At 43.8% G+C, this 27,954-nt stretch overlaps 1 protein-coding gene across 8 annotated transcripts in view; it reads right to left on the reverse strand.

The window, feature by feature from the left end:
• Positions 1 to 27,954, reverse strand: part of SCAPER (S-phase cyclin A associated protein in the ER) — a 539,097-nt gene continuing 511,143 nt past the window's right edge. For all 8 annotated transcript variants that reach the window (XM_064570081.1, XM_064570083.1, XM_064570082.1 and 5 more), the window contains 3 exons: positions 5,353 to 5,544; positions 2,966 to 3,017; positions 1 to 438 (listed from right to left, as the gene is read on the reverse strand). In XM_064570081.1, coding sequence (XP_064426151.1) covers positions 335 to 438; positions 2,966 to 3,017; positions 5,353 to 5,544 — 348 coding nt within the window. In that variant the 3' untranslated portion in view covers positions 1 to 334. The remainder of the gene's footprint in view (positions 439 to 2,965; positions 3,018 to 5,352; positions 5,545 to 27,954) is intronic.

Consider the following 27,954-nt stretch of genomic DNA (forward strand, 5'->3'; position numbering starts at 1 on the left):
AACGGAATAAGTTATTTTATTACAAGAACAAAACAGACTTGCTAATTTTATGTCTAATTTCACCCATATTACAAATGCAAAGTATATATTATCATAGGATGTAGGTTACTGAACTCCAAAATATTGTGCATAAGTGAAATAAACTCAACTTGCAGAATTAGAACATTAAAGTATCTACAGTCATTATAAATAGTGCAAAGTATATACCGTATCTACAGTGCAGGGGGAGAGTATAAACATGTGAAAATGAGCTTCTTAAGGAACAGTTAGAACATTTGTTTGAACAATTTAAAATATTAACAAGGGTACTCAAATACAGAACTAACCAAGTCATTTATTTTTTCTCTTTTTTTAAAAAAAACTGTCGCGCTTCTTCCCAGGCTGCCTGAGGAAATCTGTTAGCCAGCTCGAGATAGTCTTGGGAACCAAGGGATTTTCCTGAGAGGAAAAAAAGAAAATAGTTAAATTCTTTGAAGTTTAAGCAACTGAAATTATTTTGATATCAGACTACAGAATGGAGACATGCACTTCAAATAAACCATGATGTAAGTTTATATAAAGAAGGTAACTGATCTATCTATATCTACCTACAGCATAATATATATGCACATTTTAATCACAATTTATTTGTGATTGCTTCTAACATATTCAGATATTAACCCCTCTGTAAAACATTACAAAAAATGGATTTTGGATTCCAGAATAAGAAAATAGGGGAAATAAGTACGGTGAACAAAATAAAATGACAGATATTCCATTCTTAAGATAGGCTTGAAATGGTAAATCTGTATGTGAACTTGACGTTTGTCTCCTAAAATAGTCTAATTTAAAATATTTTAAGTATAACTTTATAAAAAAGCTCAAAACTGGCATTCAGTCATCCGACAAAGCAGAGGGAATGAGTCAGAACTTTATTGGTTATTGATGTAGGCAAAGAAAACAGTCTCCTGCTGGGCAGTGATCAAGCAGTGAGTATTTGAACACCAGAAGTCTTCTTCAGCAATAAGAATGTGGTGCTACCAGGAGCTACTTTACACTTACAGTGCAGAGCTTCACCTGGGCCATGAACTCAAAATGCCTTGAAACATTTTATGAGGACTAAATCTAAGCAAAAGGGGAACAGACGTCCGAAGTGCAGACCTTAGTGTGGCATAATTGTTTCTTTTAAACCAAGTAAGCATATCAGGAGTTGTCACCAATATAACGATGACCCTTTCTGACAAATGCAGAGAACACGGCCCCATTTGCTGTATTGTGGATTAAGCCCAGTGTAATTGGGGGAAGCATGGACGTCAGAGAAGATGGGCCCTTGGAAAAGAAAGTAAGTTGAAACTCCCACAGGCCTCAGCCCACCAAGCAGACCGAGGCAGCTCTTGGGACTCTGCCTGCCAGACATGTAGCCAATGGTGACTCATCCTTACAGCCAGGAGAAAGGAAGAAAAAAGAATGTCTATACTTCTTACTGGCAAAAAAAAATTTCTGTACAATTAAAAATGAATACATTAGAAGATTTTTCAAGACATTTTCATATATTCAAAATTTAAGACATTGTTTTATAAGAAATAGTAACAAATTACACTGATTTCTCCCACATAGCCTCCAATAGCTTAAAAAAAAAAGGCTGTGAGTAAATCAGGGCAGACCTGAACTTGCACACTAATTCTGGCTTAGACAAATGATACCGACAGTGATGTTGACTGGAATTTCTGAAAAGGGCCATAGCTTTCTGTTTACTTCTCTGAATACCTGAATCAATAAAACATGACATTTTTTCATGATATTGTTACAGCTTTATATTCTTTTCTGTATACTTTTCAACACCTGCCCCCTATAGATAATTGGGGCCCGCGTGCACGCGTGCTTGTGTCCAAGGTGACTCCCCACCCCTCCAAGTAAGGGCTAATTGGTGGGTGCCCTAGAGGGTCCTGCTGGGAGTGGGCCTCTAACCACTTTAAAGACTATCACACTAATGGAAGAATTGGGGAAAATCTGTATTAGGGTCTCATTAATCAGAGATGCTGTTCTGACAGTCAGACAAAGAGCAACTTGTACTTCTCAATTACAGTGTGTATAGAATATTTAAAAAAGTAAAAATGCACTTTAAAATTCTACATCTCCAGCTCTGATCATAGAAACACCTCAGCAGGAACACTACAGGAAAAAAAAAAAACTTGTAAATCTTTTGGCCTCTGAACTCTTTTTTTATTTTATTTTTTATTTAAAAAAAAATTTTTTTTTTTTTTTAAATTTATTTGACAGAGAGAGACACAGCGAAAGAGGGAACACAAGCGGGGGAGAGGGAGAGGGATAAGCAGACTCCCAGCTGAGCAGGGAGCCCGATGCGGGGCTTGATCCCAGGACCCTGGGATCATGACCTGAGCCAAAGGCAGACGCTTAACGACTGAGCCACCCAGGCACCCCAGGCCTCTGAACTCTTGCTAATCTGATGGCTTTTTCTCCAAGTAAAACAATTTTATACTTTTTATTTTCAATAAAAAAATTCAAGTACTTGAATTTAGGGGGGAAAATATGGGCTACTATCATTAATAATTTTATTCTGAACACAGGAAACCAAACTGATGTGATTTTAGCATTTATGTGAGGGAATGTAGGCCATGTAGAATTATCTGCTTGTCTCCTGTATTACGAAGTGGCTCTTCAGTAATTATTCACCATTTATTGTATGTTGCATGAGGTGAATATTATACTCCACAGTGAAGAGCAAATTACATAAAGATGTTTTGTGCTTTTCTTTTACTTCCATAGATTTCTCTGTCTATTCTGATGCATTCATGCTTGATGACAAAATCTGTTTCTTTACTCATTGAAATATACTTGATATCCGGATCTCAAATGTTTTAGGTGATGTAATAAATTGATTTCTGTAACAGCTCCAGAGGGTGGAGTTAGAAACATGTCTGTTCGGCTAACAAACACACGACATTTCATTTCAATAGAGACGTACCTTTGGGCTGATAAGACTGGTTATCTGCCTGGCCTGGAGTCTGTACAAAATCCTGTGTGAGACAAGAGAAATGTTTTTATACCAAGGCTAGGAACAGAGACTTTCGCTGAGGGCAGCTTTAAATGTGCTTCTGAATTCTGAGACAACTATCTTTGCATATTCGAATACTTTGGAGCCCAAATATAAAAGCTTAAGAAGTTATGTTCAGGTTCTCTTAATTTAAATCAAATAGTGATGACTCACGGATCAGCAGGGACTATGGTGCTATCTACTGGAGAAACTACAACTTTATTTCAGCTAACAAACTGAAGGCTTTAGCCAGATTTATTATCCTAAAATACTGACAGGTTTTTAACATTTTTTAAAAAAGCATAATTCTAAAAGCCCTTATGTATTCTGCAGCTAAATCTTAAAAGTCGAGTAATTTTACTTTTAGATGGAAAGTGAAAAATACTGTACATAATATGTAAATTTTCAGAAACCTATGACAAACCACCGGCTCCTATTTTTAGTATCATTTTCTAGTGACTATTAATAATCTAACACATGGGAACCTCCAAGAACCATTCTATAAACTAAAATCTAATATATATTCTTTCCCCTGATAATAATTACTTATAGAAAAAAAAGCCTGAATCAATTTCACTAATCTAAGAAGCTATCCCAAATAAGAAATTTCTGTAACATGTACAAAATGTGTGCATCCAAACGTATGTTAAATGTGTTACATTAAATTACATTTAAATGTGTGTTGGAAATACTTTAAGAACAATACGAGATGAAAACAAGTAATATATATGTTCTTTACTTTAGATTCTGATATCATTTGTATTTTTATAAATTGTTTTCCAAGCAACTGAAAATGTAAGGGACTAAGTTGGTACAGAAGCAAGACTGTCTTTCCTCAACCATCACTGTCTTGGGTGAGGCCTCTCTGCTCATCACCCCCTGGCAGTCCCTATCCCTCTTCCCTGACTGACTTTTCTGCACAGTGCTTAACGCCATCTGTTGTTTGACTTATTTTTGTTTGTCTGACTCTCCCGACTTTAATGGAAGATCTATAAAGGCAGGAATTTTCATCTGCTTTTTTGATTGCTGTATTCCCAGTGCCCAGAGTAGTGCCCACTACACCAAGGCACTCAAAAATTACCTGCTGAATAAGAGAATGAATTTTAAGATCACAGTCTTAAAAATCCTCTATACTGTATTTTCTATTTAATTTTTAATCATAAGGCTTTAAGAATATGAGAATTCTTAAATGTTGATATGATGGTTATGCAAGACTTTATTAAGATTTTAATTTAACCATAAGATTTTTTTAAAAAAAATCCATACCCTCCCTGTGGATCTGAGTATCTTTGAAAAAATTTTCAGAAAATAGAACCCAGACTCAAAGAGAACAACTAAGCTGAAAGTAGACATTTCTAAACACAACTGATCTAGTTGTGTTTATTAACTGATCACCTAATAGAGGATAGTTTAAAAAATGTAAACCACTAACTACTATCTAAGGTGAAGAAAGCTTGACTCTTTAGCCATCCCAACCAGCCGGGCAGGATTGCATCCTTTCAACAATGATATATGTATATTAGCCAGAATAAGGAACAACACTAATACAGAGCTCAGCTTTCTGTTTCATTATTACTAACAGAAAACACTGTCTGTTAATCACATGTATGTCATGGAACAAAAACACACTGGTTTTTATGGTAGAACGTTTCAAAGAAAATGGAAGATTTTCAGCAACTCAGGATTAACTATTAGCAACTGTTAAAGAATAGCCAACTTGATTTTCTATTGTTAGTTGACTGAGTTAATTTAGATGTGGAAACATTGCTTTACTTTGCTACAGTGCTAATTCTGATTCCCGTCCTATAGACTTGAGCTGGATCAGAAAAATATAAGGCCATTCTTACAAGTATTAGAGCTTTTTACAAAGCAATATAACAGGATTTTATTACACATACACACATGTGCGTACGAATCATACTTATTTAAAAACTTACAAATCAACTGAAGTTTTACTTGATCTTTCTTCTGCAATCCTTATCTATTCCCTGTAGCTAGACTAAAAGCTAGATGAATGTAAATGCTAAAGCCTTAAAGAAGTCTGGCCATCTTTTTAAAAACATTTCCTTGGTATGGGTTTACCATTTTGTCAACTGGAAAAATATCCTTTTCTTGAAATCCTCCAAGTAGAAGTTATACAACACTCAACCCCAGTTTTACTATCCTCATATTTTAGAAATTCATTTTCAAGCACAGACATACGTGCAAAATTTAAGAGATACTGTGGATGGCAAGAATAAACAGCTGGTTCACTTTTACTTTTCAACTGCATTAGCTTACACATAAAGCCAGAGGATCAGGCATAAGACAGGAGGTACCTGAATGAATGTGGCCAGTAAAACACAGCTCATCTCTTGCTCCAGAATGATCTTGTTCTGACGGTTGTTGTAACAAGCAGCGATAAGTGAAGGGAAGAGCACTTTGATCAGCCGTGGGTCACTGAAATACTGGAAGGGCAGTTGGCAGAGCTTCTGCAGCACCGTGGGGTGGCGGCCAGACTGTACGATTACCTGAAACAGGAGCGAACCTAGGTCAACAGCCAGAAAGCCGGCCCGCCCTTCCTCCTGCATCCCCCAACAGTGTCTGGGAGAACCATGGAGAACAGGCGGAAGGTGTGTAAGGAGAGAGAGAGAGAAAAAAGAGAGACTCCGAACTCCTAAGCGATCTTTGAAAGGAACAGAAAGTAATCTCATTTCCTAACTTAAGGAAAAGATCCCCAAAGTTCTGCAGCCATTTATACTCCACAGTGAAGAGCAAGGCTGCCATGGAGAGAGGATACCTCTGAAATGGATTCAAGATGCACACTGCTTTAACTAAGCGCCCGCCCCCACCCTCCCCCTTAAAGCTGAGCAGCCCTATGCCCTGAAACCTGCAAAGAGCTCGCTCAGAAGAATGATCCCTCTCTTACCTAGCCTCTGCCCACTGCAGTCCTCCCCTAACCTAGCTCCTGACAGACCTCTTCAGTATGCAGATGAGCCTTTGGAAAGAAAAGGGGACTGACTGTAAGGGGAGTGGGAAGTTTCAGCAAGCACAGGCTCCAAAAGATCCTTCCCCTGACCCAAACTCTTTATCTGTGTTTCCATCAGTGCCATTGAGTCTAAAAGGAGAATTGTTTAGATAAATGAGACTCTTGTCTTGAAGCTGTCTAGGTTTACAACTGTGTACATTTTAAGAAATGGGGCAGTACAATTAACGGGCTTGCAGGGAAGCCCTCCTAATTTACTCCCTAGGCCTACATGATAAACTAAGAAATGTCAAAATCAGGTCTGCTTCAAGTAACCCTGATTAGACGGTTCTAATATGAAAGAGCTGGGTGACCCACAGCCCACTTCTTGGTATAAGAAGAAGCTCACAGAAAGTTAGGAACACTGTAAAATCTAAGGTCAGGACTGTAAATTGTACTTGGAAAAACATAATTTTACAGGTACACACCCAGACAGGACTGCATTCAAATTAAAACCAGAAGGACAGAATGAAACAGCAGAGGCAGGAGAAACATAAATTACAGGGATTTACAAGTTTTCAAAGTACTTTTAACAATACTTTAAGAACACACTCTCAGATGATAATGCAGTTTGGTCTAAGAACAAAATCAACAAAGTAATAGTTCACATATTTTAGTTCAATAGCTAAAATGACATCAAAAACCTTTAGAGAATGTTGATAGGGACTTGTTAATACCTTCAAATCCAGCAGGAATTTTAAAGACTCACAGTGTGACAATTCAGCACATGGCTATGTGCTGCCATTTCTGACCACTGGCTGAGAAAAATATGTCCCATCATCTATTTTATTGATAAAGCATTTACTTAAAGCTTTAATTATTAGCTACAAATTTTGTAGCACAGCCAAATGACCACCACTTTAGAATTTATAATGATACCATTATTCCAAGTCTCTTTTCCCCCTTGTCCAAAAATGAAGCAGAAGTTCTTTTCTTTGGAACTTCATTGTTAAAATGCTATTATTGGAAGATTCACTAATTGAAAAGATATTAAACTGGCCAGTCTGGCTGGCATGGGCACAATGTTAACTCGAAGACGACAACTCCTGGTTCCTGGTAAACGAGCACAGAACGTGCAAGCTTAACGAGAACTTCCTCCACCTGGACTCCTGACCCTCACTAGGCTGCAGGAGAGCCCCTCAGGGGCCTGTCAGTCCCCTCCAGGAATGGAACTGGCTCTCCCGTGCTTGTTGAAGGAGTGAGTTTACAGAGGTCACCAGCAGTGTCGTGAGACCACCTGCCAGAGGCCACTACTTTTAAGTCCCTGTGGTGCAGAAGACACAAATGGATGTAGGAAGTTTGGTCACCTTGGGTAGGGTGTTCTACCCACAGGACCACCCAGGATAGAATTTAATCAGGGTATAGGTAAGGGGTCTGCCAGGGGTGCTAAGAGCCACACCCCCTGCCTGGACTGTGAGCCATTGGGACATCTCGTCGGCACTGTCCTTAGAACCACATTTCAGGCATTGTGGGAAGATAGGCTTAGGAAGTCTAGGAGGGGGGCAACCTGTAGCACTGAGACTTGGTGGGCGAGACCACTCCTGGATAATTAAGGGGGGTTTTGGTACAGGGGGGTGGCATTTTGCTGTCAATGAGCATAGCAGGGTGGTCAGCTGCAGTAGGCTCAGCACTTCCCACAGGGGCAGGGAAGAAAGGCTGGCGCGCGGAGAGCATCACCTTGCCGCCCAGGGCCTTGTGCGCCTGGACAGAGTTGCCTGAGAGGCTGTGGACAGATCAGGGGCTGAGGGCAGGGCTCAGGTTTATTTCATCAAGTCACTGGCTCCCAGGCCTTGGGGTAGTCAAGTGTCACCATGAGCTGCTCCAGCTTTCCAAAGTCAATAGAGAGTCATCGTGGAATATGAAAGTCTTGGCAGATGAATGAAATGGAAATAGTTAAGAAAAATCTCAGATTTACAATGTTTTCTCTCTCTATGCCTTCCTGGTGGAGCTGTAGCTAAGTCAGTAACTATTGGTCTGTCACCTTTCTCCAGACAAGTGGCTGCTGATAAGGCCTAAGGTGAGCACCACCCTGAGTCTGGCCAGGCCACCTGCCCTTCCTTTCAGGGCATACAGGCCAACACATCCCCAGAGGGGCTTCCCACAGAGCTCCTTTTCAGACCAGTGCCCCAAGAGAAAGGAGGTGCCTGGCTCTAGATTTCTTTGGGGGTCATAGTCATCAGTTAGATAGCATGTAGGGAGCTGGTATGGGTCCATAATAATGAGAAGACCCCCCCCCCCCATATGATGTGCACTTCCAGATGCAGATTAGGGCTCCAAGGAAACCAGGGGAATTGCCAGCAACATTCACATTAAAAGAAATTGAAATTCAACTTTCCACTTGCTCTTAGGTGCAATTTTAAAATAGGTACTAAGTAAAGAGCTGGGAGGGCTGGGTTCCTGCCTTTACTCTGGGCACCAGCTCGCTGTGTAACCCTGGGAAAATGGTTCAATTTCTCTGGGTTTCAAGGTGGAGAATTTTTTCAAAAGTAAACTTTTCACCAAAGTATAACATACATGCAGCTCTCAAGTGAATCGCTCAATTTTTATTAAGTGAATATACACCCAAATAAAGAAAGAGAATGTGACCAAGGGTGTTGGATCTTTAAATATATTCCTTCTCACTCAAAATTAGATTCCTAGACTTTGAATTTAAGACAAATCATACAGAAACTATTTGGCTGTACTAGAACATAAGAGAGAGTTACTATACACAGCATGGGTCCCTCCTCTGGTCTTCTCAACAGAGGCCAGTGGGCCTAATTCCATCATCAAGGAAGGACATCTTTTACCCAAATGCCCTGGTATTCACCACTTTTTTCTTCATTATAATTGACAAGGGATTGGGGGAATGAATGAGGGGGAGGGACCCCCCCACTCCCTCTCCGTTTTGGAACTATCAACAGTTCTGGGAAGAAGAGGCTTTAAAAGAAGGAAAGTTACATGCTGCCAATGTGTGCTACAGCCTGGTGGAGGGCCAGGAAGATCTGAATGCTAGTGTTAAGAAGGAATCTAGTAAAAAAAAAAATTCTTTTTTAAAGGAATCTGGACCAGACAAGTGGATGTGCTGATTCTTTCATCTGCCGACCTCTGGCCACTCACCAGCTCCAATCTTTGTGCGTTCTACAAAGTAGAGAGTATAGGTAAAGTATAACTTGGTGCAGTGAGAGAGAGTCAGGAGAGAACTCTAAATTCAGTGGACATTTAGTGAGTGCCTCCTACGCTCAGTGCTATAGGAACACAGAATCCATGCTTTAGCTCTCAGGGAGCGGAGGTATGTACACAAATGACAGACTAATACAAAGGAGACTGGCTCATCAGACAGGGAAGGACAAAGGATTAGGGGACCCCGTGGGAGGTAAGGGTTACTCCTTAGATGAATGTGGAAGGCTGCACTGAGAAGGTGGGTTGGACCTTCAGGGCCAATCAGTGGAGGAATTTTAGGTGGAGAGAAGCTCCCAGATTCAAATACCAGCCCGTTTTAGTCTATTCAGGCTGCCATAACAAAATACCATAGACTGGGTGGCTTAAACAACGGAAATTTATTTTCTTACAGTTCTGGAGCCTGAAAGTCTAAGATCAGGGTGCTAGCATGGTCGATGAGTGCTCTCTTCCTGGTGTGCAGACCAATACCTCCATGAGTCCTTGCCTCGCTGAGTGCACATGAAAAGAGAGAGCTCTCTTCCTAGTCTTTTTTTTTTTTTAAAGATTTTATTTATTTATTTGACAGAGAGAGAGAGAGACAGCGAGAGAAGGAACACAAGCAGGGGGAGTGGGCGAGGGAGAAGTAGGCTTCCCGCTGAGCAGGGAGCCTGATGCAGGGCTCGATCCCAGGACCCTGGGATCATGACCTGAGCCGAAGGCAGACGCTTTACGACTGAGCCACCTAGGCGCCCCTCTTCCTAGTCTTACAAGGCCACCAATCCTACCTCATTCAAGACCCCACCCTTAATGACCTCATTTATCTCCAAGTACAGTCACATTGGGGGGTTAAGGTACAAAATATGAATTTTGGGGGACACAACTCAGCCCATAGCAGAGCTCTAACTGATTCCTCAATGCCCCTGGCCAGAACAATGTTTCATTAGAAAGACTAGCCTTGCTAACCAGGTCTATTTCAGAGTTGATTGGGGATCAGTTGTCCCTCAGTGGCTATGAGCCACACATCTACAGGCTCAAGAGTGCTTGCTGTTGGGTAGCCCTGGGCTCTAAGGCTAGCTCTGGTCAGTTAACCAATTTGAGCTTCAGGGTTCTTCCTATAAAATAGGGATGGGTATTCTGCACAGCAAAGGAAACAATCAACAAAACCAGAAGATAACCTACAGAATGGGAGCAGATATATGCAAATGACATAAGGGGTTAGTATCCAAAATGTATAAAGAACTTACAGAGGCACCTGGGTGGCGCAGTCAGTTAAGTGTCTGACACTTGATTTTGGCTTGGGTCATGATCTCAGGGTCCTGAGACTGAACCCCACTTTGGGCTCCTTGCTGGGCATGGAGCCTGCTTAAGATTCTCTCTCTCTCTCTCCTTCTCCCTCTGCCCCACCCGTACTCCCACTCACATGTGTGCTCTCTCTAAAAAGAGAACCCAAAAACCAAACTTACACAACTCAACACCCCAAACCCAAATAATCCAATTAAAAATGGGCAGAAGACACGAACAGACATTTCTCCAAAGAAGAGACCTGAATGGCCAACAACACATGAAAAGATGCTCATAATCACTCATCATCAGGGCAATGCAAACCAAAACCACAAAGAGGTATCACCTCACACCTGTCAGAATGACTAAAATAAAAAACACAAGAAATAACAAGCGTGGGCAAGGATGTGGAGAAAGGGGAATCCTCTTGCAGTGTTGGTGGGAATGCAAACTGGTGCAGCCACTCTGGAAAACAGTATGGACGTTCCTCAAAATATTAAACAGAATTACTATATGATCCAGTAATTCCACTGGTGGGTATTTAGCCAAAGAAGACAAAAACACTAACTCAAAAAGATATATGCACCCATATGTTTATTGCAGCATTATTTACAATAGCCAACTTAGGGAAGCAGCCTGCATGTCCATCAACAGATGAATGGATAAAGAAGATGTGGTGTATATATACAATGGAATATTACTCAGCCATAAGAAGAGTAAAATATTGCCATTTGCAAAAATGTGGATGGATCTAGAGGGTATAATGCTAAGTGCAAGGAGTCAGTCAGAGGGACACCTTTCCCTGCTCGTGTTCTCCCTCTCTCTCTCTCTCAAATAAATAAATACATCTTTTAAAAAAATTATTAAAGAAGTCAGTCAGAGAAAGACAAATACTCATATGTGGAATTTAAGAAAGAAAACAAATGAGCAAGGAAAAAAAAAAGACAAACCAAAAACAGACTCTCAACTATACAGAACAAATATACTGTTACCAGAGGGGAGATGGGTGGGGGTATGGGGGAAATAGGTGAAGGGGATTGAGAGTACCCTTATCATGATGAGCACTGAGGAATGTGTAGAATTACTGAATCGCTATATTGTACACCTGAAACTAATAGAACACTGTATGTTAACTACACTGGAATTGAAAGGGAAAAAAAAAGAGAGACAGATGGCAGCCTTCAGGGTTTAGAGGAGGAGCAAGTGAGACGTGTCTGTGACCATAATGTGAAAAACAGTATTAGGTATGAGTGTGTGGTTAGCTCACTGGTTCTGCTGCTCCTAAGTCTTCTCCTGCTTCTCTGGCTTCCATATACTTGTAGGACCCGAAGTCCCCTCCCAGTATGAGGCCTAATGAGTGCTTTCCATCATGCCAGCCCCATTTCTCCATAAGGGCCACTCATTGGAACGGGGTCTGGCGGCAGCAGGCCCTGCATTCTGGCTGGGACTCCTCAGCAAGCTTCATGCTACCTGGGAAGCCGTTGCTGGCCTCTGCCTGGCCCTGCTCACACAGCAGAGAGCTATGCAAACAGAGCTGGGGATGCCAGCCAGGATCTTGTGGTGGGGGTTAGGAAGTGCATTCTGACAGCTCTGAAAAGAAAATCCCAGCCCAAGCACGATCCAAGAAACAGAGGTAAGTGGTAGAGAGAGAAAGGCTTAGCTAACTCTGTGTGTGTGTGTGTGTGTGTGTCTGTCTGTCTTGAGGCTGTTGTGCTAGACTTGTCAATCTGACAACAGAGCAGGAAGGGCTAAAGCTAACAGGCTTGTGCTGTGGGCTCCTGATTCAGACCCAGGATGAGCTTCCCTTGAAGCACTTAAGGAAATCCTTAAACCCAGGAAGTCTGCCCAGGCAGCGAAACCAGAGACAGCCTTTCCTTTTCAAGCCCAAAACATGGCAGCTGCGATCACAGTGTAAGTGTGTTTAGCTTCATTTCCAGATGCAAAAGGGCAGGTGGGCCCCACTGCTCTCCTAGAGGGTGAGGCACGTGAGAGTTACTGGAATGAGTGAATCAAAGTGACAGGGGGTTCCTAGTGAACAAATTCATCTGTGCCTGGCCTTGGGGAAGAATCCTACTCTATCTCTTCTTATTAGGTACAGAGCCCATTTTCTAACTCAGAGGGTTCAATGGTCTTCACATCATGTTGCCTCAGGTCTACATATGTTGTCCCTTGGTATAGAATGAATGTTTGTGTCCCTCCTCCACTCATATGTTGCAATCCTAACCCCCAGTGTGATGGTATCAGGAGGTGCGGCCTTTGGCAGGTGATTTATGATGACAGCGATCACGCTCTCACGAATGGGATTGGTGTCCTTATAAAGGAGACCCCAGAGAGCTCTCAGGGCGCCTTCCGCCCTGTGAGGATACAGGAAGCTAGCAGTCTGCCACCAGCAGGAGAAGACTTAGGAGCAGCAGAACTAGTGAGCTAACCACCAGATCTCATGACCTCAGAACCCAAGCAGGCTGGCACCCTGATTTCAGACTTACAGTCTCCAGAAATGTGAGAAACACACTACAGCCCAAGCTGACTACTAACACATCCCTAAAGAGTGAACTTTCTGATAAGCTGTCTTCTACCCTACAAGGAAGTTGGGCTTGGGGACCTCTCTCCTTGGCCTGGTTATAGGGACAGGTCTGGAAAAGATCCAACCCCCCCTGCCCCCCACCATGGGTCATGAGTGACATTGATCTCTCATTTGGTGTGAAGGAATCCAAAGTCTTCTACGACACTGCATTGCTAGGACCTCAGCAGCACTCACCACGACATAAAGCCTGTCACTGGAGAGACGGTACTCAATAGTTTATAAAGCTCCTCTGCCTACATTGTCCGAGTCTCTGAACACTCTCTGAAGTGGGCAGACAGGGATGACTATACTCTTTTATAAGAAGAAATCTAACACTCAGAAAGTTCAGGAGATTTGCCCCAGGTCCCCCAGCCAGTCACTGGTGGAGTTGGGCTTGGAAAACTCCTCTGAGTGGCGGCCTCTCACCTCCCAGGCCGGTCCAGGGCTATGAGACTCCTGAGGCCACCCCTTCCCGGGCACAGGGGCTCTCTGTTGCTGGGCCGGAGTTCATTCCCATGACTGGCTGCCAGCCAGCTTCTCGCACACCTCTGCCAGCCCACGTGGAGATGAGGATGACACGCTGCCATTCTACAAAGGCTAAACCAACCCACGTACGCAGATGAAACCAACACAAAAGGCCTTTCTTCAAAAACCTATATTCTGCTTGGCTAGGTATCAAATAACCAGTTGTTGGCTGTGCTGGGAAGTGCCAAGGGTTTGCCTCAAATCATCAGACATAAGAATCTGAAAGGAGTGTCGGTGAGAGAGCCAGACACTCTGGAGCAGGCTGCCGAGACGCGTGGCTCTACAGGGAGCGCTGGCTTGTGACTCTTGCCGCTGGCTGTCGTTTGAATTTTGAGGGCCCACAAAGCTGGTCTGATACTTTTGAAACCAACACTATTGGTATAACCTGAATAGTTTTTCCCAACAGTTAAATTTAAAAAAGGACAAAAGGAAAGTGGAGGTTGGGGACTGAGTAGTGGTGATTTGGTTTAGAAATGGAATAGGCCTGGGCGCGTCTGTAGATTTCACATCTGTAAAATGGCAACTGCTGCACTCATTTCATAGGATCCCAAGGAGAGTGGCTAGGAAGGCCCATGGAGTCTATCCTGTTATACAAATGGAAAACAGCCGGACTCTCCTTACCTGGAGGGCCCCTTTCCTCCAACTGTGACTACCTGGAATTCAGCCCAGAACCAGGAAGTGAGCAAGCAGGCCTCTGAGCAGACAAATTAGCCTATTCATCAAATGTTTACTGAGCACCTACTCTGGCCAAGTGCGGTATGAGGCACCTGGAAGGGGGTAGTGACAAGTCACAGACATCCCTGCCCTCAGAGTGCCCCGTCTTTCCATGGAATCCATGTCAATTACTTACAGGAAAGTTCTGCAAGCTCCAGTTCAGTCTAACAATTCACGTTTCAGAAGCAAGTCTAATCAAAGTGGTTTTCTGGCCTATAATAGATTGCAATCAGCAAATTAGGAGACTGCTGGAGAAAAACTGACAACAGGAAGAAGTATCAGCATCAGCTGATGCTAATAAATGAAGAGGTGGGAATTAAAATTATTTTGAACGGAAATGGAAATTCAAAAAGTTGCCTGGAACCACTTGGTGTAAGACTAAATATCCCTACCCTTTTCAGTTTTTTTTTTTAAAGATTTTATTTACTTATTTGAGAGAGAGAGAGCAAAAGCAAGGGGAGGAGAAGAGAGAGGGAAAGAAGCAGACTCCCCGCTGAGCAGGGAGCCAGATGCGGGGCTCGATCCCATGACCCTGAGATCATGACCTGAGTAAGGCAGACACTTAATTGACTGAGCCACCCAGCCGCCCCTTTTCAGTTGGTTTTGAGAACATTATCATATTGTAGTAAAGTATCTTATTAATTATAACCCATATCTTTACTTAGTACTCTACACTTTAAAACTTTGCTTCCATACACACAGTAATCCTCATGTGCCTAACACTATGGTAGATATTCACTTCTTTTTTTAAGAAAGATTTATTTATTCTAGAGAGAGAGAGTACAAGCATGCATGAGCGGGGCGGGGGGGGGGGCAGAGGGCAAGGGAGAGAAGCAGACTCTGTGCTGGGCGTGGAGCCCCACGAGGAGCCCCACGTGGCACTCGATCTCATGACCCAGAGACAATGACCTGAGCCGAAACCAAAAGTTTGATGCTTAACTGACTGAGCCACCGAGGCGCCCCAGATATTATTTCTTAAGGGATCAAAAAATATATAATGTATTAAGTATAATTTAAGTTTAAGAAGGCAGGAAACTATAATAAAGAATGAGAACAAATAGTTAATGTTAAATAAACATCATATTTTAAAGGTAATTTTGGTAATTTGCAAATGGCCACTTATATGGGAACAACTCATTCCCTGATGATACCAAAACCATGACAGAAAACCATAATAGCAATAAGCTAGAGAAAGGCTCCATAGCGGTTTCTTGCCTATGTATGTAAATATGTATGTATGTGTCTACCTATCAATCATAGATACAACCATGATGGCCTATAGTAAAATCTTCAGCTCTCTAGAGATCACCTACATTCAAGGAAACAAAACAGAAAATGGTCAAATTCTGTTTTACCTACTTGTACTCTATGAATCCTGTTGATTTTGCTAAGATCTAAGAGTGATCCTGAATTTCCCCCTTATTTAGGAGGAATTCCAACAGTGATTTTAGAAAGCTCTGCTTATTTATTTATTTATTTATTTCTCTCTCTCTCTCTCTCTCTCTCTATCCTCAGAATGCCTGCTGGCAAGTTTCTAAATACTTATGTCCTCAGGATCCCAGCCCTGTGTCTGCCATGGCCCAGAAGACAGAACCATACACATGGCCCTGCCTGGCTCCAGGCACATGAGCACTTGTTTAGGCAAAGAACAGATGTAAATCCCCAGTTTTCAATAGTCTCAAGGCTGTAAGCTCTGTAGGGACAGGGGCTATGTTCCTTTTATTCACTGCTATATCCCTAGTATCTGCCATGGTGCCTAGCACAGTGTCTGACAAATAACAGGTGCTCAATAACTACCAGGAGAATGAATGAATTAGGGCTGAGCTTTGGTTCCTAAACCCAATTCCAGGGCCACATCAGGGCCCTGGGCTTACTCAGGTCAGAACCTTCAAGGTCCTCAGGTGACACCATCTTTGGATATGAAAGAAGAGCGGACTGGGTATTTTGGCCAGCACCCTGTGGAAGTCAGCGGCCCCCTGGGACAACAGTACAGTGAGTAGGGGTAGAGTGGGGCATGGGCAGCCGCTTTCAGCAAGCCTTGTGAGCTGGTCAAACCGAAGGTCCAGCCAGTTCTGTCGGTCAGTGTGGTAGGGTGAGTGGACATGTATGCATATAGTTAAATCTCACCAAGCAAATTCTTTACGCCTAAGAATTCTTGTTTTGCTTTTTCCTTTTCTTGTCAGAGACAAGATGTCCTCAACAGAGGGGCAAAAATAGGTGTCTAGACATCTAAATTCATTAAAAGAGACAGCAGAGAGAGTCTGTAAATCACTGGAACAAAGAATATTTTTTCTAGCCGACCAGAAACAAAGTAGTTGTTACATTCCTCTCCATAAAACTGGTCCTGCTACGAGGCTGGAATGAAGAGGCAGCAGGCACGGTGGCCTGGCCAAGCTGCTCTGTCCACATTGCTCTTGACCGGTCTTATCATACCCGAAGCCCAGGCCCGGGATAGAAACAACATGACAGGAGGGGCCTTGAGGCGGGTGACCTCTATGAATCATAGAAAGAAAATGGTATGCCTCAAACACATACACCTTGTTTCTCTAACCTGATGCCTTGTGGGTATTGTAGGGAGGGTGTAGAAGTGGCTTTATTTAAGTATCACAGGAGAAAAATTTAAAGAGTCTGTCCACATACATAAGCCAATCAAATTCAGAGTTGAGAAACACGAAGAGTCCCTTGGTTAGCGCGGCAAGTAAGTTTTTCTCCTCCCAGACTTGCTCCTGCCATAAAATAGATTTCTAGGCTGACATTAAATGCAGAGACCTTGGCAGACCCTGTGGGAGGTAGGCCCTTTAAGCGCTAGCCTTCTTCCCGGTGGTCCCAGGGATTCACTGCTGTCAGGCACTAGCACAGTGTCAGGAGGACGGAGAGTGAGGGCAGAACGGAAAAAGAGAGGAGAGCAGCCAGGGTCAGGAGGAGAGGCTAAAGCCCATAGTTAGGGTTGTGGCCTCTCACAAGCTTTGGCGAGCAGGGGATTCCTACAGAAACGAGGGTTTCCTCATGTAGTGAGGGTTGAGTGGCTGTCCTCCTGGGTCCCTCCAGGGAAACTGAGAAGGCCCCTGACTTGCTGTTCTCTGCTTCCTCAGGGAGATAGGCTCTGTGCTGGTTACCACCAGCAGAAGGGTGCGAAAGAGGCGTCTGGGCAGGCTACCTCCTCAAACATCACTGTGCTCCCGCGGCGGAGAGCAATGCTTCAGAACCAGGGCGCCTGCTCTGTCCTGGGTCTCCAGTACAAAAATCCTGATGCCTATCTTGCTATCCTCCACAAACTGGAGTGACTTTGGGACATAGTTTGAACATACCATCTCCTGCTAGTAACATTTAGGGGCTTCTCGTCATCTCCTAGAGGTGAGATTCTCAAGTTCTGGATCTAGCACATAGGTTCCTTGACCTGAGCCCGGCCCGCCTCTTCACTCTTAGCTCGTATTCTTTCCCCCACCTCCTAAGCTCCAGTCAGAGTGAACAGTTTGCTCTTCCCTGAACCTGCCAGGCTATTTTACATCTCAGTGCCTTTGCTTATGGTCTTTCCTACCTTGCTACCCAGTAAGTATCTCTTCCACTTTCAGGTATTAGCCAAACACCACCTCCACCATGAACTCTCTCCCAGAGGAACTCTAGCACAGATCCAGGTTTGTTTATGGTCTGTCCCTCCCTTCGCTCCCGGAATGTCAGCAACTGGAGGGCAGGGCTTTGTCTGTTTTGTGTCCCAGTGCATCCCGGGTGTCCAGAGGAGCACCTGGACCACTGCAGGCACTTGTTAAATGTTTGCTGAAGGAAGGACAAGGAAGGACCGAGTCTCCACACTGACGGCACTGCTCCCAAGCTGTGGGTTCCACAAGACAAGACCTGGGTTGTATTCATTTCTGCATCTCCCAGAGGCTGGGCATGTAGCAAAAGTGGATATGCGAGAGAAGGAATGAGTGATGAATGTGGACACAAAGCTCACAGTTCTGGCATTTCCCCAAGAATAAGTCACCTCCAGCATTCTGTTCTGTGTTAGAGCTTCTTTTTCCTTCTTTCATGTTGTCTATCCTGTGAGAAGAGTTACCTTTCCAATGAGGCGTGTTCTAAATTCCCTTCAAACACATCGTGCAGCACAAGAAGGTTGGGCTAGATTATCTTAAACACGTGGCTAACCCTAAAAGTCATGGATTCTATAATCTGTCCAGGACTATACTCAAAAGGGCTGCTCCATTTCAATTTATGTTTGAGGAAGAACCTTGTCTAAGGAGCACAGACCTTGGAAATAATACAGACTCATCATATCATCATACATTTAAGGGACTACTTTATTTTGGATTCTCTGTTTATTTGCATTCTCTGTGTCACATCTGCCACAGGGTGGGGGAGGGGGGAGGGGAAGTCTGGTCACAGAAAGCCTTAGACAGTATGTCAGGAGGCTTGGTTCCAGTGACTTTGAGCAGGTCCTTCTCCTCTTTGGCAATGAGGGGTGTGGGACTAAATGGTCTCTGAAGACCTGTGACCTTGCAGAAATGACAACATCCTGTGCTGTGAGTCCTCACACACACGAGTGCCTCATGCTGCTGGCAGCTGCACAGATACTACGCTTAAATATGGTAATAAAAGAGCTTATTTTTTTTCCTTACGAATGACTAAAAGAGTCACCATATAAAACATGCTGCCCACGAACTCTCAACTAATAGCTGTTCTGATTTTCTAAAGCAGCTTCTCTAAGAAAAGAGAACTTAAAATTACACACACACAGACACACATAGTACTGCCAAGATTATGTCCCTTACAGACCAACAGGATGCGTGCGTGTGAGGGAGGTGGACAGGTGATGCATTTAATCATGCCGTTAAACACAAATATTCCAAGTGGGCTTTGGGTCATTCCTGTGAGGAGAACTTGGGTCAAACCTTGGCTGGTGTGAGAACAGCAGGGTTAATAAATGCAGAGCGTAGGCTGAGAGATTTTTCTGGGCACATCCCAACAGCAGCCAGAGAGCATGGATGCATTCCATGGGGCATTTATGGGCTCACCAGCACCAGTCTATGACCATTTTATTTAATCATAAAAATATAATAGTAGTCAAATCTTTTTGTAGTTTCAGTTTACTGCTTTCTCGAGTGAAATAAATGGTCTCTCAGATTTCTTTCGCTTTCATCTCGCTGCTCTAAGTACAGTAGGATAAGGTTCCAATTAAGACCCATTAAATGCTCACATTGATTCATGTGAGCCATTTTCCAGTTTCTTTTCCTAACACAATCTCAGTGCACCTCTGAGTTATCTCTGTGGTGTGTTTTCAGTTTAGCAGTTGCTCTTACAAAAGAGAATTATTTGGGTGTGAGGTCTCCCTTCCTCCTACTTCTCCAGCCCAAAGTGGTGAGTGGAGATTCTCCTTCAGTGCCCTCCAGACAAGCATATGTTTGTCACCTGTCAGGTATGTCCAGCTGAACTAGGCATGCCCCTTGGGGAGGGGGAGCTGGCAGCTGGCCAGAGACAGATCGACCCCCCCAACTCCCCCTAGCAGCTATGCCAGAGCAGCGCATGGAGTGCACTGAGCCCAGAGACATCTACAGGAGGATCGCCTGGTGTTTCTACATCTTTTGGGTCCACAGAGGAACCCTGTAGGCAGGGGACACCCAGAGCTTTCTCCAGCTTCTCACCGGGTGAGGACACATACTCAGCAGAGATGGCCCGTCTAAGGTGATATCAAGTGTCAGGGCTAACTGAGTGCACACTCCACGGCCTCTCCCACTAAGAATAGGGAATCTGGAGGCAGACAATGATCATTTCAATAACATCACCGTTAACATGTGTTCTGGCCCAGGGAATGTGCTCATCACCATGTGCATAGTCTAATTTACTTCACACAACAACGCCCTGAGGTGTTCTCGGTGGCATCCCTATTTTATAGATGAGGAAACGGGCCTGTGCAGGAACACAGAGCTAGTAAGCTGGGACCAGAACTTAGGTCGCTGGGCCCAGAACCCATGTCCCTCTTATCAGGCTACAAAAGCATACTACTGATGCCTTTTTTTTTAGAATTTTATTTTTTACTATTTTTTTAAGATTTTATTTGTTTGAGAGAGAGAGACGAGAGACAGAGAGCATGAGAGGGAGGAGGGTCACAGGGAGAAGCAGGCTTCCCGCTGAGCAGGGAGCCCGATGCGGGGCTTGATCCCAGGATCCCGGGATCCCAGGATCCTGACCTGAGCCGAAGGCAGACGCTTAACCAACTGAGCCCCCCAGGCGCCCCGAAAGCACAGTACTGATGCCTTAAAGCAGAGGCCAGTGCACGTGCTGCCACAACGGGGCTCTCACTCACCAGGTTCTCTGACACGGCATGCGGCCCTGACGGCCCAGCAAAGGGACACGTTCCCAAAGGAACTGCATGTGAAGAGATTGGAGGAAAATGTTTAAAGATGCCCTTAGGAAGCGTGTTATTAAAATGAATGAACAATATGGTGGTTTGGGAGCCTTTAAGTATAGATTTTCCTGCAGTGTGCTTTCTTACAGTGGGACACACCTGTCAAAAACTTTTTTTTAAACCAAATCATAAGTCAGAGTAGATTTGCCATGACAATGCCACCAACTTGGTGAGCAAAGACTCCACAGACATCCACTGTCCTAGCCAAGAGTTAAATCTGAGACCTGAGTAGTAAGGATGACATTTACTCTTCACAACAACCCTATGAGTTAAGACTTGTCTCTATGCTATAGTTAGGGAAAGTGACACTCAGGATCATCCAAGTGAGAAGAGGGGCTAGGACATTATCCTAAATCCGCCCCAAAGCTTTCTCTCACATGCCACTGTTTTCTCTAATACAGTATTTGCCAAATCTTTAAACACAGTAGTTTCCTTTGGATTTCAGAACTACTGGTTCCAGCAAAAACGAAACTAAGAAGCTTCTTTTAGAATAGATTAGAAGACAAATAACCCATAGTGTCCAAGAAATGGCCCTTAAATTTCTAGCTATAAGTCAGGTCAGGAGGTTTGGTCAGTAAAATAGAAGTATTGTATCTTTCAAAATCTGGGACCATTTTAACCTTTTCTGCAGTATTATGCCTAAGGAGAGATGTATCACCGCAACGCCCAATGGTTCATTAAACAAATGTTTGTATGAGGTAATTGTTCTGTGCCAAGCACTGCTGAAGGCACTAGAGGCCAAGACTGCTCTCAAGGTACTTCCATTCTAGTGGGATAGCGTGGGGATGGGAAGACAGACAAAACAATTATATGGCAGGAAGGCAATAGGTATATAAAGAAAAATAAAGTAAGGTAAAGGGGAAACAGTAATCATGGGGCTTATCTACCGTTTTAGATACTGTGGTCAGGGAAGGCCAGATAACATGACATCTGAGAAAAAATCTGGAAGCCTCTCCAAATCATGCTGATTTCCGAGGGAAAAGTATTCGAGGTAGAAAGCAGCAAGGACAGAGGCTTGAGGTGTGTTTGTGGAACAGCGACGAGACCAGCTGCGGCTAGAGTGGAGTATCTGATGCTATACTTAGAAATGAAAATGATTAAATTTATCGACTTATGTTGGCCTGGCCCTGAATTCACACTTCGTCTCAGAATTATGTATCTATCCTCTACGAGAGGAGGAAGGGCTCTTTGGAGCACCCGGCCTAACTCTTTTGACACACGGGAAAGTGAAGCCCAGAGAAGCACAGTGACCTGCCCAGGATTGCTCAGCTGAGCGGCCGTAAAAGGATCAGGCCTCCCTCACCGCTGCACCAGTGCTTGATCCACGGTGATGGGCTTTCCGTGACTCATGAGGGTCTTGATAGAATTTCCTATCTCAGGGGAGGGGTCTTCTTTGTGATTATACTTTAATTCCTTATACTCCATCTCGGTGATTTATGAAAAAGGTCCCTCAGTGACTGAAGACCAAGGCAGGCCCAGAAAAATTAGATCTACCACTGGTCAGGAGTTAAACTGATGGGACATTCCTTCTGGCATGATTTTCTTATGCATATTTGATGTCCCAATAGAAGATTTTTAAGGGAGCAAAGGATGACTGAGGTTTGTGTGCACAGCTGTCCTGACAGTATTCAGCCTGTTCAGAGGGTCTGGGTTCGGGTACTTTGGGAAGAGGGTGCTGACGATTTATTTCTTGACTTCCCTTGTGTGTCTTCCACAGCTCTGCCTCATCTTGGGATGGAACTCAGAAGGGAATGATTAGCTAAGTGTCACCTTGCAGCTTAATTACAACAGGCTTCAGAATGACCCTACTCATGCGCCTGGTCTCACAGCCATGCTGAAGGGGCTTAGGGGGTTCCCAACTTTTTATAGTCCCACTGAGATGAAGCTATGGCTAACTTTCAACTTCCAAGTTTTAATGTTAGTTTCAGGACAGTTACTTTACTGGAATGTTCTGGATCTGAATTCCTCAAAAATGAGAAACTGAGAAAACTGGTACAGGAAGGATAGTTTATCTGTAGGATCTTGTTTTTTTCAGATCAGTATGTCAGAATTATGAATTTAACCCACTGTTGAAGCAGGTGTATTATTTAGTGCTGTGAAGATGGTGTTAACAGGGCAAGGGCATAGCAACAGCTCCTTTCTCAAGCATTCACTATGGGTCAGGCCCTATACTCTCTCACCTAATTTGCACAAGCTGGAAAGTAGTGGTGACATCTCCATTTTACAGATGAGAAAACCGAGGCTCAGCGGTCCGTAACTTGCCCAAAGTCATCATCATGCTAGCATAGAGCAGAATAGGGATTTCCAAGCCAGCCGACTTCAGAACCTGATGCTCTTATCCTCTAGGACGTCTGACTTTTAGAACCACTGGAGATCGAGTTCAAAACCTCAGCTGCAGACTGATCCATGATGTGAATACATTCAGGTACCACCCTAACTACTGCTGCATCGACCACAAGCAGGAGATCTGTGCAAATTACAAGTGTTACAAATTAGGAGGTAATCCCATACAAAGGGGGAAGAATGTTCCTTTCTCAGTTGCACAGTACAAGTATCCACGGCCAAGGTCAGTGCCGAGTGGTGCAAGTGTCCATCCGAGGGCTCAGCGGGGGCTGCCGTTTGCTCTAGCCGTTCCCCTGGGAAGACAGCCAGGCATTCCTTACAAGCTCTCAGGGGCTTTACCTGGTGTGAGCATGTGGTGCTTTAAACTCCCCTTGTGTTGGAAAATTCATCCAAAGAGATGAGGGGAGTAAAAGGTACCTTTTATTTGGCTTCTGTGAAATTGGTGACTTTTAATATCATCAGCCCAAACTGCTAACTGGCAAACTTCTCCATTCTAATACTTGCCAGGTCACTCACTAGAGGTGTTAAATGTTTAGATAGGCAGAAGTTATATATAGTTAAGAAAGTTACTGTTCTCTTTTTGGGGGAAAAAAAAAACCCCACATTTTTCTTTGGTACTATAATAAAGAGAGTAACTCTGAAATGGTTATAGTGTTGAAATTGTTAAGCTTTCCTTAAGACATGATACATTTTCATTTTATTTTTTTTAAAGATTTTATTTATTTTTTAGAGAGCGAGCGAGAGAGAAACAGCATGAGAGGGGAGAGGGTCAGAGGGAGAAGCAGGCTCCCCGCTGAGCCGGGAGCCCGATGTGGGACTCGATCCCAGGACCCTGGGATCATGACCCGAGCCGAAGGCAGACGCTTAACCATCTGAACCACCCAGGCGCCCTACATTTTCATTTTATGAAAGGAACTGTATCTGTCACAGAAAGAAAGAAGATACAGAAGGTTGAATGCTTGTGTGACAGCTAAAGAACGAGCTGCCGACACCGGGAGAACAGGAAGGCCTCAAACACTGGCGTTTCTGCCCTGAGCCCACCACAGCGGACTCCATCCATGGACTTGCATGGGGCCGGGGGAGTTTACCAAATGGGCGTGACCTAGGACCACCTGCCTTTGAGAAAAACAAAGACTGAAGTTAAGAATGTTTGAGGAAGAATTAGGCCCCTTCTGAAAGTTCTAAAAGCTGAAATGGGGCTCTGGAAAACTGCCACTCTTAAAACATCACTCTGCTTCCCTCACCCGCAGATGGTGTACAACTAGGAAAGTGCCCTGTTTTTGTTTGCAGGGAAATGTCTGAGGTGAGCACAACAGATACATTTCAGATATGTTTAGTCAATTAATGTTTAGGTTTTCTTACTAAGTCATCAAATTACAAAAGACCTGGGAAATGCATGTCACCCAGCTCAGGCAGAATCTAGTTTCAAAGGCTTCACTGTCCAGCTTACTCGCCTGTTCTCGTCTCCCCAGGAGTGGTCGGGCTTCTGGTACAGTGCAGATGGCTGCTCAATCTGCAAGGACTTCTCTCCAGAGAAGCTGGATGGGGGAGGGGGGGCCACAGGGACCCTTCCTTTCACCTGCCAAAAGAGACTCCGGCGCTGAGAACTGGGATCTATGGGGTCTTTCCAAATGAAAAAGTCACTAACCAAAATGAATATGCAAAGGTGCTTATTCCCAATACAGTAATATGCAGGCAGTCAAATAATCTGTCATTCGAGTTAATTTAATTATCAGACCACATTTAATTATTCAATATAAAATGTAAATAAAGTGAAGGGCTGACAGCACATACTAATTATGTTCATTATAATAATTAAATGGGAAGGAATTTAGAAAGAGTCATGAAATTGCCATAAAATACAAGGAAGTTTTTGATTAAAAAACCAACATTTTAGTTAGAAACTACAGCACGATAGGAAACAGATGATTGGTTCCATCAAGAATGGGGTATTATATTTATTCTCCAGGTTTCTCTTCTGAAGTCATCTTTGGTATCAGGGGGGCTCAGTCTTTCCAGCTAATAGACTAAATGGTGGCAAATAAAAAGTGCCAATCCTTTATGCAAAGCAGTTGCCTAATAAAACAGCCTTAGGCTGTTCAAAATCTCCTGTCTTACAAAGACACAAGCTGTTTCCCCAGGAGGAAATAAAGGATCCACTGCGGACAAACAGGCCCTGCAAATTAACATGACTTCTGACTAATGATACAGAAGCATTAAATGAATTGAGCATCATAATTTCTCCTCTGAAATTCCTCTGATTTAGAGAACGTGGCATCAGGTTAAATACATTCGCTTCCTAAGAACAGAAGAGAGCTGGAAAGGGCAGGAACTGGACTGCCGGTTGTGAGGTGGGGGCACGCGAGCTCTTACTCCGCAACCCCTTTCCTTCCCCGAGCCTCGGTTACTCCACCTGTAATCTGAGGCAGCGGGACTAGAGACTTCAGAGGCCTTCCACGGGAAGACTCCATGAATCTGTGGCCAGAGCTGGGACGAGAGCTTAAAGCTATATGTACCACATCCCCTCAGCAAACACTCAGCAAATTACTGGGTTTGGGGGGATCAGAAAGGGAATTTAATAAAACAAGTTTTTAGAATGAAATAGACAATCAGCTTTTCAGTTACAGAAAACTCCCCAATTCTACTGGGATATGAGCAATTATCATTTTAGTAAACTGAGGCTATTTCCCCCTACGCAGCCCGTGCCATGCAGCTGGATGGCATGAGCACAACCCTTTGATGCAGCTAAAACAACTGCGGCTAGAGATGGCTCCACAGAGCAAGGCACGTGACATCGCACCTGTAAGTCCCTGCTCATCAGTGTCTGTCATTGGAGCGCCTCTATTAATATGGGGGGGGGGTGGTCAGGGTATTTTCAGCTTTTAAGGATGACCTATCATGGGGCACCTGGGTGGCTCAGTCATTAAGCGCCTGCCTTTGGCTCAGGTCATGATCCCGGGGTCCTGGGATCGAGCCCTGGGTCAGGCTCCCTGCTCAGAGGGAAGCCTGCTTCTCCCTCTCCCATTCCCCCTGCTTGTGTTCCCTCTCTCACTGTCTCTCTCTGTCAAATAAATGAATAAAAAAATCTTAAAAAAAAAAAAGGATGAGCTTAACGACTGAGCCACCCAGCCACCCCTATATACCACATCTTCTTTATCCATTCATCTATTGATGGGCATCTTGGCTCTTCCCATAGTTTGGCTATTGTGGACATTGCTGCTATAAATATTGGGGTGCACGTACCCCTTCAGATCGTTACATTTGTATTTTGGGGGTAAATATCCAGTAGGGCTATTGCTGGGTCATACGGTAGCTCCACTTTCAACCTTTTGAGGAACCTCCATACTGTTTTCCAGATGGCTGAACCAGCTTGCATTCCTACCAACAGTGTAGGAGAGTTCCCCTTTCTCCGCATCCTCGCCAACATCTGTCGTTTCCTGACTTGTTAATTTTAGCCATTCTGACTGGTGTGAGGTGGTATCTCATTGAGGTTTTGATTTGGATTTCCCTGATGCCGAGGGATGTTGAGCACTTTTTCATACACATGTGATTTTCTTAAGCAACATGAAATGAAAAGTACACTGAGTTGGACTCTGCAAGACCTGGGTTCTAGTCCTGGTCTTTTAGTGATTCTTCACGTCATGTCCAGGGACTTACTTCACCTCTTCAAATCCTGGTTCCTCACTTTGTGAGGCAGAAATACCCGCTGTACTTATAGCCTCACTGAAGTGCTGATGAGGTTCAAAAGACAACAGATAGGAAGAACAGCACCAAGAATTCTACAAATACCAGGGGTTATGCTTAGAAACAGCATCTCCATAGGCGCAGTGTCTCAGTGTTTGACAATTACTACAATTTCTGATTTCTCCTCTACTTTTTATCATATTCTTTCTTCTCGTAGATTGTTGCATTTCATCAACTACTGCCTGGGGCTGAAGTGACTTCTCTGATCTTGTCTCTAATCAGAAGTAGATGTCCAGGTTAGTCTTCAATCTTTCTGGAAGGCAGGTGTCAAAATAGGGGATCTGGCTTTTTTCCCTTTTCTAATTTTTTCCTCATAGCAAGCTCACCTCTCGACAATTATCTCCATATCCCTGCTGCATCTTCTTCCCCAGCGGACTAGCCACAGTGCCCCTGTCTCCTGCCTGTGCCGCCCGCTACTCTCTTTGCCTGCTTCCTCTTGTCCTTGTGTGCCCAGTCACTGCTCTCTCACCTGGTCCCAGTCATTGCTGCCAAGCCATCTCCAAATGCCAGTTCTCTTGACCTCATTTCCCATTCATTCTGGTGAGCCCACAGAAACTTAGGAGGTATGCTTGATCTACAGGAGAGGATCAGTCTGTGATCTAGCAGCGGCAGAAAAACTCTTTTAAATCCCACACAATTCTGAGTTCAGTAAATTCATCACAGAAGAGTTGGCTTAAGCAAAAAGTTTTAAGCCATCCCCAAACACGGATGTGCTGAAGGAGCTGAACTCTTGCTGAGGAGCTGTAATGCAGCAAAACACTATCACACCCACAAATTACTCACCCCTTTACAAGTGCCGTAGATAGCATCATGATATATGATGAACAACTTAAGTATAAAACAGGAAATTGTTTGGTAAACCGTGGGCTGTCTATACAAAATAAAGCCATGCAGCCAATAAAAATGATATTCACAACAGTGTGCATCAACTATACTTCGGTAAAAACAGATATTCACAAAGAATGATTTTGACATACAGATGGCGCCTGACTTATGATGGTTCAACATGATTTTTCGACCTTATGAAAGCAACACATATTCAGTAGAAACTATACTTTGAATTTTTATCTTTCCCCAGGCTAGTGATATGATACTTTCTGGAGATGCTGGGTGGTGGCAGCTCCCAGCCAGCAACCCCCCAACCTCCCCCCCGCCACAGCCTCCCTTCAGCCGCGTGATCATGACGGTAAGCAAGTGATAGACTT

Source organism: Mirounga angustirostris, unplaced genomic scaffold (assembly GCF_029215605.1).
Source record: "Mirounga angustirostris isolate CCGP_5_RB_7025 unplaced genomic scaffold, mMirAng1.0.hap1 SCAF_9, whole genome shotgun sequence".
In the NCBI taxonomy this organism is placed as follows: domain Eukaryota; kingdom Metazoa; phylum Chordata; class Mammalia; order Carnivora; family Phocidae; genus Mirounga; species Mirounga angustirostris.